This window comes from Gobio gobio (assembly GCF_949357685.1).
Source record: "Gobio gobio genome assembly, chromosome: 14".
Taxonomy (NCBI): domain Eukaryota; kingdom Metazoa; phylum Chordata; class Actinopteri; order Cypriniformes; family Gobionidae; genus Gobio; species Gobio gobio.
The window spans coordinates 38,844,173-38,864,099 of record NC_137107.1 but is presented as its reverse complement, the minus strand read 5'-3'; the positions used below and the strand labels follow the sequence as shown (position 1 = coordinate 38,864,099).

The 19,927-nt window shown below is 36.4% G+C and overlaps 1 protein-coding gene across 1 annotated transcript in view; it reads right to left on the bottom strand.

Moving 5' to 3' along the window:
• ptpn13 (protein tyrosine phosphatase non-receptor type 13) overlaps positions 1-19,927 on the bottom strand; it is a 115,037-nt gene that overhangs the window by 81,088 nt on the left and 14,022 nt on the right. Inside the window, exon 2 of the mRNA XM_079835706.1 lies at positions 7,428-7,547. Coding sequence (XP_079691832.1) covers positions 7,428-7,542 — 115 coding nt within the window. The 5' untranslated portion in view covers positions 7,543-7,547. The remainder of the gene's footprint in view (positions 1-7,427; positions 7,548-19,927) is intronic.

Genomic DNA, 19,927 nt, shown 5'->3' with positions numbered 1-19,927 from the left:
ACGGGAAGCTTTCAATTTGGGTAGAAATCCCAAAAATGGTCCCAGAGCTTAAATTGTTTAAAACTTTACTTGACAGTAAAGACAATTATAATATTACACAAAATATTCTTTTCATATAAATGTACAAAAAAATCCTGAAAGAAAAATGTATCATGGTTTCCACACTGATATTAATAAGGAATGTTTCTTGTTCAGCAAATCATCATATTAGAATGATTTCTGAAGCATCATGTGACACTGAAGACTGGAGTAATGATGCTTTGCATCACATGAATAAATTACATTTAAAAATTATTCAAATACAAAAAAGTTTATTTTTAAATTGTAATATTTCACAACATTACTGTTGTTACAGTATTTTTGATCAAATTCAGCCTTGGTGAGCATAAGCCTTGGGGGTTTATTTTGGCATTAGAAACATTCACGTCAGTAGCTCAAACAAGCTATGCTCCTAATACTTTACTCCTAGTACTTTAGAGTTAAAGGTTTGTGCAAATAAACATATTCAAAAAATAACTGAACAGAAACATTGTAATAATGTCAGAATATGTTCAAGAGAACAAAAAATAAATATATAAATCAATCAATTCAAGCAGCGATGCTATAAAGCACTGGAATTCCCAAAGTAAACACATGCTTCCTGTGGAAACTGTCTGACCACAGTTGGACCTCATTGTGAAAATCTAGCAGTGCGCTCTCGTTTCACCTCCAGCACAGATATTCCAGCATCTTTATAATTATATCCTAGTAGACCTATACAGGTAACAAACCTTTCTTTGGAATGCACCGCCACAAATTCTCAAAAGCTGGAAATGCTGACGTGCTAAAGCTCACAGTCATCAAGTTGTTAATGGGAAGGAAGCTGACGCACACAGTTGGAAATATCTCAGAGACGGGCCTATCTGATAAGTTTTTATCTATCCTATCACTAGCCTGAGACTGGCCTGTTCACGAACCCAATGAGGTAACAGCCAAAAATAGTATCACAAATTTACATATACATATATATACACACACATACATACATACATACATATACATATACATATACATATACATATACATATACATACACACGTGTGTGTGTATATAAATATATTCAAACATGTGCTACATGTGTCTACTGACTTGGGTGTCTGTTTATTTAGCCAGTATCTGTTTATTTTAGATGCTCAAGATTTTGGCACAAGAACAACCAACCGAATGACCTAAATACCCATTTTAAAGCACAGGAAGTGGTGGAAACTTTTGCATTATTTATATCATGCAAGATAAATAAAAAAAAATGGCTTTTGCTTAAAGCAGTATACCTACATTTTAAAAGACATTTTAATACAGTAAAAAAAAAAAAATTATATATATATATATATATATATATAGGAGGACTTTTATATACATTTTGTTTTATATACTTTCTATGTTAAATGAAATAGTAATCCACACATAAACACACACACACACACACACACACACACACACACACACACACACACACACACACACACACACACACACACACACACACACACACACACACACACACACACACACACACACACACACACACACACACACACACACACACACACACACACACACACACACACACACACACACACACACACACACACACACACACACACACACACACACACACACACACACACACACACACACACACACACACACACACACACACACACACACACACACACACACACACACACACACACACACACGTGTGTGTAGATTATTATTTTATGCATTTACATTCATACAGACACACACACATACACTCATATATATATGTGCATGCAATACTATTTTATTTCACATATAAAGTGTAAATACACTTTCCATGTGAAATAAAATAGCATCACCTTAAATTAAAACGACTTGTCATACAAAGCAAACTTGCTGACTTGTTCAAGTCATGTCCCATGACTCTCGTCCAGGGCCCAGAATTTCTGCAAACTCTGTCAAGAGGGACCTTTGCCAGCAAGTTTTCACCCCAGAGCAACTCAAGGCCAGATAACAAGCTAATGTGAGACGAGGAGAGTCCTACTTCTTCCTGCGAACACATGCCGAAGCGGCTACATCATCTTTATCATCATCGTCCTCCTCGACCCTGAAGACAAAGGCTTAATTACGTTCCAAACCCTACTGGCTAATGGCCAGGTCTGCTGAATAAAGGGGGCAACGACTGTCTGGGATGACGACAGAATGAGAATTGTCCACTGACTGTGAGAAAGACTTGTCGAGAGTCTCCAGATCTGTGAAGGAACGGCAGCAGATATTGGTCGAGAGGAGCTGGCAACATCTCAATCACCACAAACTGCCCACCAGACTGCTCTTTAGGAAACCAGGGTGCGGGGACAATAAAGAGGCTTTTGTTCACAGCGTTGACACACAACACTAGCCCACACAGTCATTCTGAGAGACAGTGGACAGACATAAGGCTGAGTAAGCCTTCTCATAAATTTCACCAAAGTGTTACCCTTCCCTTCAGAGACAGAAAACAGAGATTTCTTCTTTGAATCAGACTGATAGGTGCTATTTTTGGTCTGGCCTACGCTGACAGCTTTTGAGCAGGGCCGGAGATTTACTCGAATCACTTTAAAACATGAGTGAATTGGCTGAAGACAATGCTAAACATGCACGTACTAAAAGAATAACCATTCTACAAAAGAATCGTGTTGAAGGTGTTGATAATGTCACAGCTGAGGGTTGTAATGGCTTTGAATTGTTTGCAAGATAAGGACAATACAACAAATGTGGACAGTGAAATATGTTTTCACATTTAAAGACATTTTTGTGAGGTAACAGCATGGGCTATGTGGCATACCTGTGGTCTCAAGTGGTCGCAGGGCATTCACTTAAAGTCAGAGACATGACCTCAGTTTTTCGTTTTTCTATTTCAAACAATCCCTGCCAGTTCCCCATGCAAAATCTCACCATGATAACCATAGTTTCAACCAAAATAAAAGATACTGTGGTTACTGCTACAATAAGGCTATTCTAATCTTATATTAGCAAAAGTCATCCAAAAAGAATGGCAGATTTTAACAATTACAACAAGAGATTGGACCAAACATAACTAGATTTTAACATTTTCTAAGAAAAAATGTTGGTACTTGCCTATGGAGTTGGTAAAGATTGTTTCTAGCAAATTGCTAGCTACATAATAATAATATTTAATATCATTTAAAGGTTTAGTTCATCAAAAATGAAAATTAGCCCATGATTTACTCACCCTCAAGTCATCCTAGGTGTATATGTCATCTTTCAGATGAATACAATCGAAGTTATATTAAAAAAGTCCTGACTAATCCAAGCTTTATAATGGTATTGACTTGATGGGTTGTTTTTGAAGTCCATAAAAGTGCATCTATCCATCGTATAACTGCTCCACATGGCTCTGGGGGTTAATAAAGCAAAGTGGCGCATTTGTGTAAGAAAAATATCCATATTTAAAACTTAATAGACTAAAATAGCTAACTTCCGGCATCAGCAGTGCACGAGTGCTCTATCCCCTGCGCTTCTGTGTTCATCAATATGCATGCGTCAAGGGTCATACTCTTTCGGCGTAAATCGATGTGTACGGCAATCCTTCAGAAGTTAGCTATTTTAGTCTATAAAATGTCTTACACAAACGTGCCACTTCACTTAAGAAGGCCTTTATTAACCCCCCAGAGCCGTGTGGAGCAGTTATATGATGGATAGCTGCACTTTTATGGACTTCAAAAACGACCCATCAATGCATTATAATGCTTGGATTAGCCAGGACTTTTTTAATATAACTCCGATTTCGTCTGAAAGAAGAACGTCACATACACCTAGGATGACTTGAGGGTGAGTAAATCATGGGCAAATTTTCATTTTTGGGTGAACTATCCCTTTAAGTTATTATCACATCATACAAATATATGGCATTTTGGTGGAAATTTTGACTACCATGGTACGTTTTTGCATTTGTCCCAAACAAACAAGGTTAGTGCATGAAATTCTATTGAATACATAATGGATTCCTTCTGAAATGTCAAACTGGGACATTTTGTACATATAACAAACAAGAAGGTTTGCAATCATGACGACGAGGAAAGAATAGCTACAAAAATTCAGGTTAAAGAAAACTGAAATTGCAACAGGCTGACCAAACCAGAGAAACCAGGTGAACAAGAACAAATTCAGACCGAAAGAGAGTGAAAAGAATTAGAGGCAAAAAAAGGAACTAAAAAAGCAGAGACAGGGATGATACTCTGTGCGAATCATTACAATAAATGGAAGAAATGTCAAAAATTCCACAAACTATTAAGAAAAACACCTCTGAATGGCACCTCGCTGGTTTGGAACACACAAGGTCAGATTTTTCAGCATATTCAAAATAAAGCAGCATTCTCTGCATGTTACTTGGCAACAGAAGCTGCCGGGTTCTGAAGAGGTCAAAGATGATGGCTTACAAACACATCAAACTCAAACCTGCCGAATTCATGACGCACGCTCTATAGGAGACTTGACTCACAATTGCTTTCAACGAGCATTTACATGCACACCAGTACGCTGATAACTGAATTGAAATAACCTGTTGTCCGGTTTTACATGCAAACCAATAACCTGACAACGCAAGTAAAATGCGTTTACAAGACTTTATTAATAAATCAGGTTATTTCCTGGTGGTGACGTCAAAACGTAATAATTACACACACACACACACACACACATACCAGCCATTACACAAAAACAGACAGTTAGGCCGCATGTCCACCAAAGCGTTTTTATCCATCTGAAAATGCTAAGCGCTCTGCTGAAAACGCCTCACTGTGAGCGCTTGAGAGCATTTTGGCAGCGCAACGTTTTTGTTTTTTGTTTTCAGCTGAGACTCTTTGCTTGTTATGATAGGCCTAAGGAATATCTGTGAAAGTGTTACTAGTGTCTCATTTCACAGAAAGTTTGTTTCTGTATTGATACTATATAAAAATGCCGGTACTTGTTTTAAATTATTTTGTTCCGTTAATATGCTCGTTGTTTTCATCTGTTGATGTTGTACAAGCAGAATGTGGCGGTTGGTCTGTGTTGTATTTGTCCTGCCCCTCCTCCACTCTGATTGGACGGCTGGGTGAAAAGTGACAGTGATAAACACTGCGTTTTACTCAAAGTTGAACATTCTTCAACTTTCGGCGACCAGTAAAAAACCCTCCACGCTCAACGCCTCGTTACGCTCATGGTGTGCTAAAAACCCGGCGCTTCCACTGAAAACAATTGGATATGTCAGCCAGCCGTGTGAAAAAACGCTTTGGTGGACACACGGCCTTATGACACCAAAATTGTAGATGCCTGTGAAAATTAACAATCCTCTATTCCAAATTCGATAACGCAGCAAAAACTACTAGCTTAAAGGGATTGTTCACCCAAAAATGAAAATTGTGTCATAATTTAGTCACGCTCAAGTTGTACCAAACTTTTATGAATTTCTTTGTTCTCCTGCACATAAAGGAAGATATTTGAAAGAATGTTTGTAACAAGCAGATCTTAGCAGCCATTGACTATACCACAGTGGGGGGAAAAATACTAGGGTATAGTCAATGGCTGCCAAGATCTGCTTGGTTACAAACATTCTTCCAAATATCTTTCTTTGTGTCCAGCAATTGTTGCTTTAATGAGGATTAATCTTAGCCTGACGTCGTCATACTCAATTCTAGTCAGAATATGAGTCTGATACTGCTCCGTTGGGCTGTGATTATGGGGCATGTTTCAACCGAACCAGGAAAGACCTCAATTGGATCTGAACCAGGAAAGACCTACAACCAATCAGAGCAACGCATAACGTTAGTTGTCAAATGTCAACAGAACTCAACTGCACTGTGTTAACAGTCCACGGGTTGAACGACCCCAATTATGTGATATACAGACCCAGGAATGCGAATTTTAGCAGGCAGCCCTGCCAAAATAACACATAATTTACCCCCCAAATGCCTTTTTTTCCCCGGAGAACCCCCCCAGAAAGCTATTGGGCTTGTTTTTGGCTAGTTTTGAATAGCAATTGGGCGGGTTTTGTTGTGAAAACTTGGCAACCCTGTCTGCACGCACGCTGGAATAAGTAGCCTAACGTTAGAAGAACGTGTAAACGATCTTTGCCGGTGTTGTAAAAAAAGAATTTAAGGATACACAGAGTACTTACCAACACGATCATTTCTGAGAGAAATAGTAACGGTGAATGCATATACGAACAAGTTCTCCGTTTAGGATTAGAACAAATTCAACCCAAGCGCTCTTTGATGACGTGGATGATTACGTTAGTGTTGATCATCTGTCCATCATCGTCTAAAGCCCGCCCTGACAAATTCATTGGTCCGAACAGTTTCTGTTCGGGCATAATTCCTTCTCTACGGATCAATTCCAGACCGAACTGCCCGAGTAAAAATGTTGTGGGCGGGGCTAAATTCGGCTGGCATCCAGGCTAGATTAATCTATATTTAATGTATTATTTATGCAGTGCAGACTTTATTACATTTCTGTAAAATATGGTAAATATGACATTTATTATAATGGGTTTATGTGAAGATTGTTTTAAGTTCACTTAAATTAAAAAGGTGTAATTTTTTAAAGCCTAATACATGTTGAAATTGATATAGCTTTCAACTATACTGTAATGTTGAATGATTATCATTAATGTTTAAAAAAAATCAATTATATAGAGTCATCAGTAGTAGTATTAGTATCAGTGATACTGGCCTTCATTCAAAAAAGATGCCATTACAACAAATATTGCCTAAAATATACGATCTTTAAGTTGTTTCTACATTAATTTGGAGAGTAACTGTGAAATTATTACAATATAAAAAACATACAATATAAAAAACACAATTATGTTTTTAATTGCGATAAATTACAGAAAAAAATGATTAATTTGTTTTTTGTTTTTTTTATCAATTGACAGCACTAATATTTATTTATAACGAACATTTCTTTCAATGTGTTAGCCATCAGAGACAAAGTACATTCATTTTTACTCACCTTTCATTTGTAAAGAATACATTAAAAAAACTACCTTCACTTCAGAAGCAAGAATATGACCCCTTAAAATGTAGCCTATGTAGGCAGCTCACTAGGTTTTGGGATGAGATCCCTTCATAGAACTTCCTTTAGTTTTGGATGGCTGGTGCTTACACCGCATTTATGTAACCTTATGGCTTGCACCATAACCAAAGGAACCCAGATAATAGGTTTCATTTGCAAAAACCCTGCGTAATTTGAGCAGATTGCTGAATACTTTGGACACGTGTTATCAACAAATGTTCTTATGCGCTCCAAAGATATCAGACTGCAATCCAAGGTCTCTGATTGTCTCGGCCATCCCAAGGCCTCAAGTTCAGAGCCAACATGGCTGGGTACCCTTGGGAGATGTGGGAGTTATCACTGCGGTTTACCTCTGCGGAGGAGTTCATGAAGGCTCTCTGCGCTCTGGTTCAGCACGGCCCAGACCTCCTCCTCCTGCAGGGGCCCTCCTCTCACCTGCAGCGCCTCAGCCAGAGACACATGCATGCTGCCTGCGGATCACAAAACGCATCAATGTTATTCTTACAATCATCATCAACATAGTACATTCAGGACATTTACAAGTGCTCTCTGCACATCTATGAGGATTTTAAATTCTGAAGAACCCTTATTTTGCAAATATGTATTGGGTGTTTGCTATTATCGCTAACATTTAGGCTGAATCACCTACAACAGTAGCCTAAAAACACATTCTATAGTAAATTGCTGTTTGGCTATTGTTAACCAAGTGATATCAGCCAACGCACGCACACACGCACGCAAGTTGTAAGTTGCAAACGTTATTTTGTAGAGTTCTATTGACATAATAATGTTGATCATAACCTCAACTTTATATCAGCTGTAATTTAAACTAAAATTGCCTTTTTTATATTAGGATTAGTTCATTTCAAAATGAAAATTTCCTGATATTTTACTCACCCCCATCTGTCTTTCTTTCTTCAGTCAAAAACAAATTAAGTTTTTTGAGGAAAACATTCCAGGATTTTCTCTCACAATATAGACTTCCATTGCAACCAAAATGTTGAAGGTCCAAATCAATGCAGTTTCAAAGCGCTTCAGAGGCTCTGCACGATCCCAGCTGAGGAATAAGGTCTTATCTAGCGAAAACATCAGTCATTTAAAAAAAATTAATAAAATGAATATACTTTTTAACCTAAATTGCTCATTTTGCGCTTCTCTGCTGCTCGCCAGTGCGCAATCACGTCGAAAATGTCACACAAGACGTAGGCGAAAGTACCTCCCTAAGTGAACGTGCGAGGACTAATACAAACGCCCTTTACCAAAAAACACTCCATCTTCAACTTCAAAATCGTCCAACGTTTTACCTATTTTTTGGTAACAAACGCGCACTGGCGAGACGCAGAACAGCGCAGGATGAGCAATTTAGGTTAAAAAGTATATTCATTAAATATTTTTTGAAAAAGGCCGATGTTTTCGCTAGATAAGACCCTATTCCTCAGCTGGGATCGTACAGAGCCTCTGAAGCCCTTTGAAACTGCATTGATTTGGACCTTCAACATTTTGGTTGCCATGGAAGTCAATGTTGTGGGGAAAAATCCTGAAATGTTTTCCTCAAAAAACGTAATTTCTTTTCGACTGAAGAAAGACATCTTGGATGAGATGGGGGTGAGTAAAATATCAGGAAATTTTCATTTTTAAGTGAACTAATCCTTTAATGAAATTGTCTTGATAACTTCGGAAATTAGGCAGTGGATTTACAGTTCAGGAGAATAAATGTTGAAATTAAGTGTTCATTTATTTGTTTTTAGTAAAGGGAAAGGCCTGTTAGTGTTTAATGCGGTTATGTTTGACATTTAAAAGAGTTTTTGTAATGTTGAAGTTTTTGTGGATACCATTGTGCTGAATAGTAGATACATGAAGGTAAACACTACATTGACTCTATAAGCAATGACTGCGCTAATGCCAGTGACAAGTTATATCTTACTTGTTTTTTAAATATACATGTTAAATGTGTTATGTTACCATGGCTATGATGATGATTTGAACTGAAATGGAGAAGATTAATTGGTTTCAACTTAATTTTTTGAGTAATCAACTTAAAAATGTGTGTTTATGCTACAAGTAAGTTCCTCTAACTAGGGGTGTGTGCGATATTGACAAAAAATATATATATATATCTCTATATTTTCTGGGATTTTGACGATAACGATAATTGGACGATATATTATGGGGATTTTACCCTTTATAAAGCCATTTCTTAACCTAATTATATATAGATGAATCATCTTGTGTCAAATTCTTAAATTTAATCAATTAATTAAATTATTTTAACAAGACACAATAGGGCTGTTACCAATCAAATTAAATCTATCAACATAATTCATTTTTGCAATGAAACTGAAGTGGAATTTAGATGGATTTACACAGTCTGTTTAATGCAGCTCAGAGGTGACAAATGAATAACCTGCAATTACAAATGCATAATGTTTGGATGCTTTAAATATGAAATGTTGAATGTTGATATTTGAAATGATTTAAAACATGAAAAGATACTTTAAATGTAATATTACAACGGTTGATGGTTACATCCATCAGCAGACCGATGGAACACAGAGTGGGTGGAGAAAGCCGTCTAAAACATTCATGATTATTTTTGCGATTCCATTTGGTGCCATTAGTGGTGCAGAAATGATATGCTTCACCTTTAAGAACAGAAACGGATAGATGTAGAAAAAGAATTAACAAGTGCTTGTGTGCATGTGCTCTTCACAGAAAGAGCAGTTCCATCATCCTCTCTCCTGAAGCATGATTTCATAAGTCAAGCTGTTGACCTCAGGAGGCTAAAGTGAGATCTCAACAGAATACCACACAGCCTACCAGGAAATAGGTGAGGAGAAATCTGCGATTCTTTCATTTTAAATATATGATTCTGAAAACGAAAAGACTCCTGAAATTGTACAGCTGATCCAAATAACAGTCCATCAACCACCACAGTCACAACAAAACAAGCAAACCTGTTGTTGTCCCGTCAGGTCTAATTGTCAGGGTGGGGTCAGTTACACTTGCAGAGAAATTGCTCGTCATTATGTCTAAACTTCTGCACTGCTGCCACAGCTGTAGTTACAAAGAGCCATAAACCCCTGGAAATCCCAGCATGCTGTGAGGCAAGAGAGACAGAGGAAGCTCAGGGTTTAAAAGATTACTTTTGGGCGGGCATTACGAGGGGCTACCTAAATGGTTATGTGTCCCATTTCAATTGAACTGTGGAGTCAGATATTTCAGGCAGCACGTGCATGCATGGAACATCAGAGCACATCTGTGACTTCTGTCATGTTTGGTGATCAACTTTTTGTGAATTTTTCATTTTCGTATTAATAAATAAGTGATAAAAGTAGTTAAATAAAAATAATGAATAAAGCCTGAGATCACATTGGGGAGAAAATTACAAATATTTGTAAAAAAAAAACTAATTTATAATAAAAATAAATAAATGTATTTATATACTATTTATTTACATACACAAACAAGCAATAAATCAGTTTCAATAAGGCTGATTTAACAAATTCATGTTATCCCAAAGTAAAGGAAAAAACATCCCCATAATCTTTCATTACAATTTTGTCATTTTAAGTGGAATTTTTTTCAAATATAAAAACAGGTTTAAGGGTGGAGGTGTGCGTGTGTGTGTGTGTGTGTGTGCGCGTGTATTAAAAGGTGGCTGCTTCCAGCATTTACAAGCAGAGAATATTTTTTAAAAGCTCTAAATCTCATTTTCTGAGACCAAACCCCATCAAGAATGCACTAAAAGACATGGCAATCACCTTCCATCTAAGACACTTAAGGCCCCAGCGAGAGCGGGTCATTCCACATAAGAGAAAGAAAGCTCTACAGATAGGCGCGTATTTATGCAGGAATGCCATTGGGGATGTGAAACTCTCTGAAAGAGGGATATGAGGGGAGGAAAGTATGATCCAGACCGCTCCCGCATGCCTCATTAGCCTTTACTGTGGGGGGCTGTCATATGCAGATTGTTTTCCTCGGCTTTTGTTATTCCAACACAGCCACTGAGTGGAATGTTTTCCCCCCGTCTCTAAGGGTGCTGTGGAGCACTGGGTCATTCCCACCGGTGCGTTTAGCCACAGGAGAACAGGAGAGAACCAGTGTAAAAATAATGGCGTATATTCATTCCAGTAGAGCAACACCATCGATTCCAAGGGAATGCATGAACTGATAAAAATGTCACTTTGGATAAAAGTGTCAGCCAAATGCATAAAATGGGAATATTTGGAATGGGAAACTACCAACAATTGTTTTAAAGCAGTATTGAGTAATTTGCACTGGATGCAAATTTGCAGTTTGCATTGAATCCTCGCATGACCTACTACAAGGAATACTGTATCTTTAAATCAAATGCATTTGACTTCCCTTTAAAGTAGGGGTGCACCGATCCGACTTTTTCAGTCCCGATACCGATACCGATGCCTGGGCTTTGTGTATCTGTCGATACCCGATACCGATCCGATATATTGTTGAATTAATAATAAACTGTATATCTTCCACCTTATACCTTCCTTGAAGAGACTAAAGGCACCAGACTTTACTAACTAAACATAACTAAGACAAAATAACAGATGTATGTAAGGTGTTGAATTCTTATTTATTTAAAAAACAATTGTGCATTCAAATCTAAAATAGAATGTAATCTAACTTCTTTAAATAAATAAAATGTAGCAGTGGAAACAAAAAACAGTGTATTGGTCAAACATACAATAGTAATCTGACAGTTACCAAACATTTTTTACACTACAGATAATTGTTTTGGTATATAATCATATCAATATTAAAAAGTAGCATTACAAATTAACAAATAGTCTAATTTTCTACCATATGCAATTTAATAAAAAAATTTCAGCTAGCTAATAACAACTTTGTTCTGGTTTCACCTCACTCCAGATTAAATGATTGTAGGCTAGGCCTATTTATTTTACTACACATTGTCAACAGAAATAAGATGAAATACTGTTGATAATTAAAAATAATTCTTACTACCCACTCTTGCTAAAATGGGTAAGCACACTTGTGTTCTCATTTCAGTTGCGTTCTGAGTAAATTAATAAACTGAGTTCATGAGTTCAGTGTTGGACAGATCAGTTGTTCTGCCCAGTCGTTAAAATGATTCGGTTCAAAGGAGTCATTAGGTCACGAATCGGACATTAGCAGACGCGTTGTGTGCGAATCCCGTCTGTTAGAACATCGCGAAAGATGTCAACACACAGAAAACACTTCATAACTGGATATAATTTGTCTCCCGCTTATTGAAAGTATGCTTTATGTCAGCTGGTCAGAGAAGAGTCAATGTTTTTTGAGCGCAATTCACACCCAGTGATAATTCAAGGACAAAATTGTCCGAATGTGTCACGTGCAACATGGTTTCGGTCTTCCGAGCTTTTGATTTGGATTAATATGTGAAATATGAGAGCGAACACTGATTATTTTGAAGACCCAGAGAGCGCGCGCGGGGGAGGAGCTCTCAGATCGGTCTCTCTGTCACAGTCACAAGCGCAGCATCTGTTCTACATCACTCGTAAATAACAATAACTCATCAAATTAGGCTTTGGCCGTCAAAAAAATGTCAATGCAGGAAAGACCCTGACTTTGCAGTAATACCCTCGAAACAGCGACGAACTAGTTGGCGTGGCAAGCGGGAAATATCTCCTCCACACAGCCGACTCTCTGGCTCCCTCCCTTCTAGCATGCGACACACGTGAAGCTGACGAATGACGTAGGTTCTGCTGCGACAGAAAAAACACCTGGATCGGCTTGTGGATCTGTTAATTTTTCCGATCCCCGATCCAGCTATTTTGTCAGTATCGCGGCCGATATCCGATCCTAATATCGGATCGGTGCACCCCTACTTTAAAGTAATATTCCAGGTTTAGTACATGCATGTGGATCACCACAAGATTAACTTCCACTTGTTCCTCATTTTCATTAAAACAGCAAAAGACTGATACTGAACTAGACACACAGATAGAGGCTAAATGTGTTACAGCTCAGTCTGACATTTTGAAATATTATGAATTTTTTAAGTTTGCTTGTTTGATAGATTAAGGTTTTGATTAAGTTGATTAATTTAAATTATTATATAAACATTTCAACATGACACAAGATAGAACATCTAAAATACATTCAAGATTCATTCAGAAATATTCCATGTATGTTTCTGAAATGTTTTATGAATTTTCAAGTAGCCAGAACTAGTTAATAAGGAAGATTATGCAGACACTTAATATGTATGTGTTAACATTTTAAGAAGAACATGCAAATGTATTCGTTTTACATAATTTGAAACTGCTACGGCAACAGGGAAGATGCAATAATTTGCGTTATTTTAATGTTATGTTTAGTTTTTACATTTGTAAAAAGTACCACTGAAAAAAGGCAATTTAACTGTACCTATTTTGGGTGCAGATTAATTATACGTGCAACTTACTTAGTCATGTCTGCACAATATGTTACATACTGCATGCAGTGTGAGGTACGCTAGAATTCCATTCCGAACATACTGTAGCAGCATATGTTACACCTTCCCAACAATGTGAGCTCTCACACCCAAGTGTTTATTTCAGAAAAGTTTATTTTCCCAGTCATTATGCATGATGGCAGTTATTTCTAAAAATGTTAAAAGGCATCAAGCAGCACTGAAACGCTCAGGACTGCAGGGGAATTTGGGTTATGCAGTATGTAATCACTTCAAGGAGAAATCTTGCCCGTCTGGGGAAAATGTTTCAAGAGGAGGAAGAAAAGCCAGTTTTTACAGCGTTATTTACACACAACCAAAAAACACACAAACAACACAGCTTCAAACTACTTCTGTAATATTAAGCTTTATAATTGCATATTTAATAAGGCCATATTTTAAATGCATTTTTGTACATTAATAATGTTTTTCAATGTTTCTTGCAGAAAAAAAATTAAAAAATAAATCACAATTTAATGCTACTGCACCTTTAAGACTTAAATGTAAATAATCCCTGATATCATTGGCAAACCACTTTGAATATGAAATTAATAATTTCCCACCAGTGCCATTTTAGGATTATTGAGAAAATATTATAGTTGTTATTAATATTTTGTATTAGCTTCTGTTTTCAGCTTAATTTTAGTTTTAAGTTTCAGTAATTTAGTTTTACTTTGAGTTACTTAAGTACATCAGGTTGAAAATTAAATGAAAATGAGAAAACTTCTTAGCAACTGGCTGACACAAAATAAGTTTAAAGTCAGCATGAACCGGTGTTTTCTTCCTTACTGTGACGTAGACGAGTGAATCGGCTTCTCAAACAAGAACAAATGTAGGGCTGGACTTTATTTTGTCCATGGGGAATTGACTGGATGGTTGGGGTTTGCTATTGGTCGATCTAATGTGAGTGACAGGCTGCCCCGCCCTCACACCAGTAGAAGAGAAGCAAGAGGGAGGGGGAAGCTATTTTGATTAAAGTTTATGATGGCACATGAATTAAAAAATGTATGATGTGCACCGATAAACGTATAATAAATGCTGCAATATTACAAAAAAACACGAATTGTGCATTTTGATTACTTTTATTAAAAGTGACTTTTATTTTTGTATATTTTATTTTATTTCAGTTAGCATTTATTTTATTTCATGTAATGAAAATGGTTATATGGATATATTTTTAGTTAAGTATAATAACCCTGCATCCTATAGACTGTATAAAACAATGGGCGTAGTGTCCCTTGTTTTTGGGCATTTTTGAAGCCCAAAGTGGGCGGAGCCGGTCGCCACCATCTTGGCAGCACGTCACGGCACGTCACTCCCAGATAACCGAAATGGGCAAAGAGGCGGGATGTGGGTGGAGCAAACAAACAGCTAGTCGACCTATCACTCAAGTGGCCAATCCCTTAATTATGCAGAACATTAATGCTTAATATCATTTAAACAGATGAGTTATAAAAAAATTCACCCCCCTCACAGTTGTCATGAAGAGTAAAATTATAGCTATATAGACCAAAACCACTTTTTGTACCATGCTGTAAAAAAAACATTCTGCTGTAAAGTTGGGCATTTAAAAAATGGGGGGTCTATGGGTTTGACCACTTTTGGAGCCTGTCTCTAGCGGCCAGTCGATGAATTGCAGTTAAAGTCGCTTCCGTGTTGGATTCAAGAGAGAGAACGGAAGATTGTCACTTGATCCCACTTTGATTTTCTATGTAAATGTGGGCAGTTACATACCAAGTTGCTCAATTTTTGTGAATTTCTTTATGAGCCAGTTTTGCAGCATATTTATTTTCATAATGGTCTGGTTGGATCTTTTAAAGATTCAAGATTTTCTCTAGACAGTAGCAATGAGCTGAGACATGAAACTTTAAGCCCTTAAAACTAGTCAGCAATGAAAGAAGAGCTGCAATGGATAGTAGATTCAGGCCAAGATTACTCCCCCAGTGCCCAGCGAGCTGGGGAAACACAAACAATGAGCGTGGTCAGGGTTTTCCTGGTCATAGTAATGAGGATTTTATAGGGATTCATCTTTGAAACATGATATTTCATCACGCTCCTCAAGCAGGAGAAATCCCTTTACCCAAAGGAAACTTCCTGGATTTTTTGAAGATTATTGGAATATTATTTTAGTCTTTTTACTTCACCTTAAAAATGCCTTGCTTAATTCAATGTTACTTGCCATTTCTTTGTAACCATTTGTGAAATTTACCAGAAATGTCTGAATGCAAATTGTTTCAAAGTAAATCCCACACCAATGTTATTCCATGTAGAGACAGAGGGTTAATGAGATAGGCGAACATCACTTGTTTTAAGTCATCTTCCAGATGATACAAGCACTCTGTTTTTCCCATAAATGCCTGAGACCGGAGTCATCATTTCAGTATTTTCCATTTTGTTGCAGAACTTGGCAGTATGCAGATTCAAGAATAAAACTCTAGAAGCAATCCATTTTTTTAAAGCATGGGGTAACAGTTTCCAAAAGAACACCAAAGCCCATTAGAGAGGATGTTTAATTTTCTCATAACATTAATCTGTGGTTGGACCCGGTTAAATCATCTGTAATTCTAAAAACAGCTCGATGCCAGTAAGCTGAGCCGAAAATCTTTCTTGGAGATGCTTTTGACCGAGGAAAGCAAAAAACACTCCAAACTCCCAGAATCCTTTGCTGGATCCCCTTCCCTCTCTCTGTCTAACTTAATCTCTGTTAAAAATAAGGAACACTTGAGAGCCAGGAATGCCTCATACACAGATTTTCCAAATACAGATCACTGAGACCTAAAAAGCTTGTATGACATAAAACAGGAAGCAACTACGCTTCCTCAAATTAAGTTTCTCTCATTTCAGCTTTAAACAGTAGTTCTCAACTAGTGGGCCATGACCCAAAAAATGGGTCGCAGGTCTGTTCTGATAAGGTCAGGGACAAAAACAATGTTAAAAAGGAAATGATCAAAAGCAACTAACCATATAATCACACAATTGGGAGAGTAAAGTAATCCAAACCCAATTTTTTATAATAATTTTAAAGGTGCATCTATGGTGCTCTGGAAATACATCTTGTGATGTTATTTCCATCAAGAGGTGCATACATTTTTTTGTCAAGATCTTGTATTGCCAATGCAAGAGTCCAGCACTCTGTAAAGTCTCCTCCAGCACATCCCAAAGTTTTCCTGGAATGGCCATGATGTGTCTTCCTACATGGTTGTTAAAGAAATGAACACACACTCCATCAATTAGGGTTACGCCCGTTTCACACATACAATTGCAATTCTCTTTGTTTACACTTTCATAGATGTCACGTTTTAACGTACTACATTTAAACGTTTTATTCAATTCATTACTTTATATTTATATAGCCTAGTACTTTAGATTTAGCTCACACAAGTGGCAAAACATGTAAACATAGGTTATAGCCTAAAATCGCAAACATTTTAAATTAGAAACGTACAATCCATAGTTTTCACGTGTTGTCACACGCTTATAGGAACGCCCACCTGGAGGGCAAAACAAGGCTCTCCTCCATTGCCCGCTATTCATTTTTACCAGGTTTGTAGTCAGTATTAATACAGTAAGAGTGATATTAAAATACCAAATTCAATATACATCTTTTTGATGTTGCATACTTTGTACAGGAAAGCAGACAAACACAGAACATTAGTGCAACACAAGGTTTCTCGTTAGGTGTTTTCCCCATCGAAACCCATTATAAAGAAAACACGTTGCGTTCATATTCTTGCCTCATCTACTCGCTTGTATATAGTATGCATCATCAAAAAGGTGTAAACTGAATTTGATCTTTTAATATCACTGTTTTAGTACATTACAGCACTTTAAGGGTTTTGCCCTCCAAGGCTCCGCGACAGTCACATGACTGAAAACTATGGACAGGCTATACAAAAGACTCTTCTTTTTTTTCGTTTTTAAACCCTTTTAAAAGAAATCCTGCAGGTCATAAAGACCTTTGTTTTTCCAACTCCAGAAAAAAACGAGTGCTAACCATTATGTAACATTTTTTTACCTAAATGCCAGGTAAGGTGTCGTTTCCTTGCTTTCCCCAAGAAAAAAAAAAGCCATGTGTTGACTTTGAAACAGAGTATATTTTAAATTATATGCATCTGTGGTGAAATTACTAGATTTTCTCGTCAGTACATGTTTATTTGAATGCGAACAATGTGCGGTCACTTTAATTTAGCAGTGCAGCACAGCAAAAAATAGACTCTGTACGGAAACGATCGCCACACTGCTGTCACCTGGAACGGGCACAGCTTTCCGCGTGCAATCGGCTGTACAAACGGGCATTAGAAGAACTGTTGCCAAACATATAACATGCTACAAACATATCTACAATAATTATACAATCACAGACTCTTAAGCATTTGCCTATTTAAATCCAGAGCAATTTTTTTGGGCTGTATATTATATTATATTAAATGTTGCTATTGTCACAGGTTTGTTAATGAGAAAAATATGTTGTTCCCTCTGCATATGATCTCGAGGCCATTTAAAACATTGCATGGCCATAACATAATAATGTCATTCCTCAACAAAATGATCTTGTGGCCACGAAATGGTATCACGTTCCCACTAGTTATAGGTCACATCCATGACAAAACAAACAGAACCGAATATGTCCCTTCCAGCACCATAGAAATACATGTCTGGATTATTTCATTTAGCCAATCCAACTTGTATACACTGTCATCAAGCCATCAGTCTTGCCTATAAACGTCTACATTAATGACTAATTTCTTCCACTGCAGGGAAGAAGACTCCAGCTCAGGAAGAAGTTTCCAGTTCAGGAACATATGAATGTTTTTGAATCATATTTCATTTCAATTTTAATCATTTCCTATTTTAATTGAACTTCTTGAACAACGAGAATGAATTGGAAGGTTTAGGAAAGTAGGGCGGTTTACAAATCAATCAAAATGTTTACAGAATCCCCCCCAAAAAATAAAAAATAAAATCTATTTTATGCCTGTGTATTTTCACATGTAAAATGTTGAATGTTTTCAATAAATGTCATTTTTGTGAAACAAAAAGTGTCTTCATTTTACAGTACACAAAATTAATGTAGTAATGAAAAAAAAAATACAGCATTCAACTATTCTGATAAAGACTGCAGCACTGTAATTATTACTGCAATAGAAAACACACTAACAATATAGTTACCATTAGGGTTTTAAATTAACTTAACTCGCCGGCCACTTTGGCTACAAAAAATTTAAGTTACTGGCCATTGAGAACTTCTACTAGCCAAAAAAAAAAAAAAAAAAAAAAGAGCGAGAGAGAGAAATAAACCAGATTAACCGCGTCACAGTTTATATAGGCCTATATATTTATTTATAATAAAATTAGAATTTCATACATTAATTTTTTTTATTCAAGCAATATTATACTGTAATCCAGCCATCTCCTCCCTTACGCTTTCATCCTCATCACCAAAAATGTATTTTAGGAGGACAGATCAATACAGTACAAAGAACATCAAACAACATGCGGAACAAAGTTTCTTCTCATCTCACTCAGCGCGCTGTTATTTGTTGCGTTGTGCTCTGCGTTCAAGTAAGCCAGATTTGCGCAGATTCTTTACAGTAATCATACTGTGAAATGAACTATAGCAACTTGCTGCCAGAAAGTTACCTCGTGGTCTTTTTTTTTTTTTTTTTACAATGCATGTATGCATGTATGTATGCATGCATGTATGTATGCATGCATGTATGTATGCATGCATGTATGCATGTATGCATAGCTCTGGAAAAAATTGGTCTCTTAATTTTTCACACATATATATATATATATATATATATATATATATATATATATATATATATATATATATATATATATATATATATATATATATATATATATATATATATATATATATATATATATATATATATATATATATATATATATATATATATATATATATATATATATATATATATATATATATATATATATATATATATATATATATATATATATATATATATATATATATATATATATATATATATATATATATATATATATATATATATATATATATATATATATATATATATATATATATATATATATACCAACACAATGAGTATTGCGCAATAATCCCTGGCAACTAAAGGCAGATCAGAACAGTAGGCTTCTGTCTGCAGTATATGGGGCAGTAACACAGGCGACTGGAAGGGCAAGATTACTGCACCATGATGAATCTGTGCATATTTTCTGCAGCATAAAACAAAACACTCTTACAAGGTAGAGGCAGAACTCCCTTTTACCCTGGATGAGTCACTTCTTGGCTGAAAGATTGACCCCGCCCCTGATCTTCATTTCTCTTTTCCTATTCCACCGGTGCTTGTGCAAGTTAAGTTCATCATGATTGTT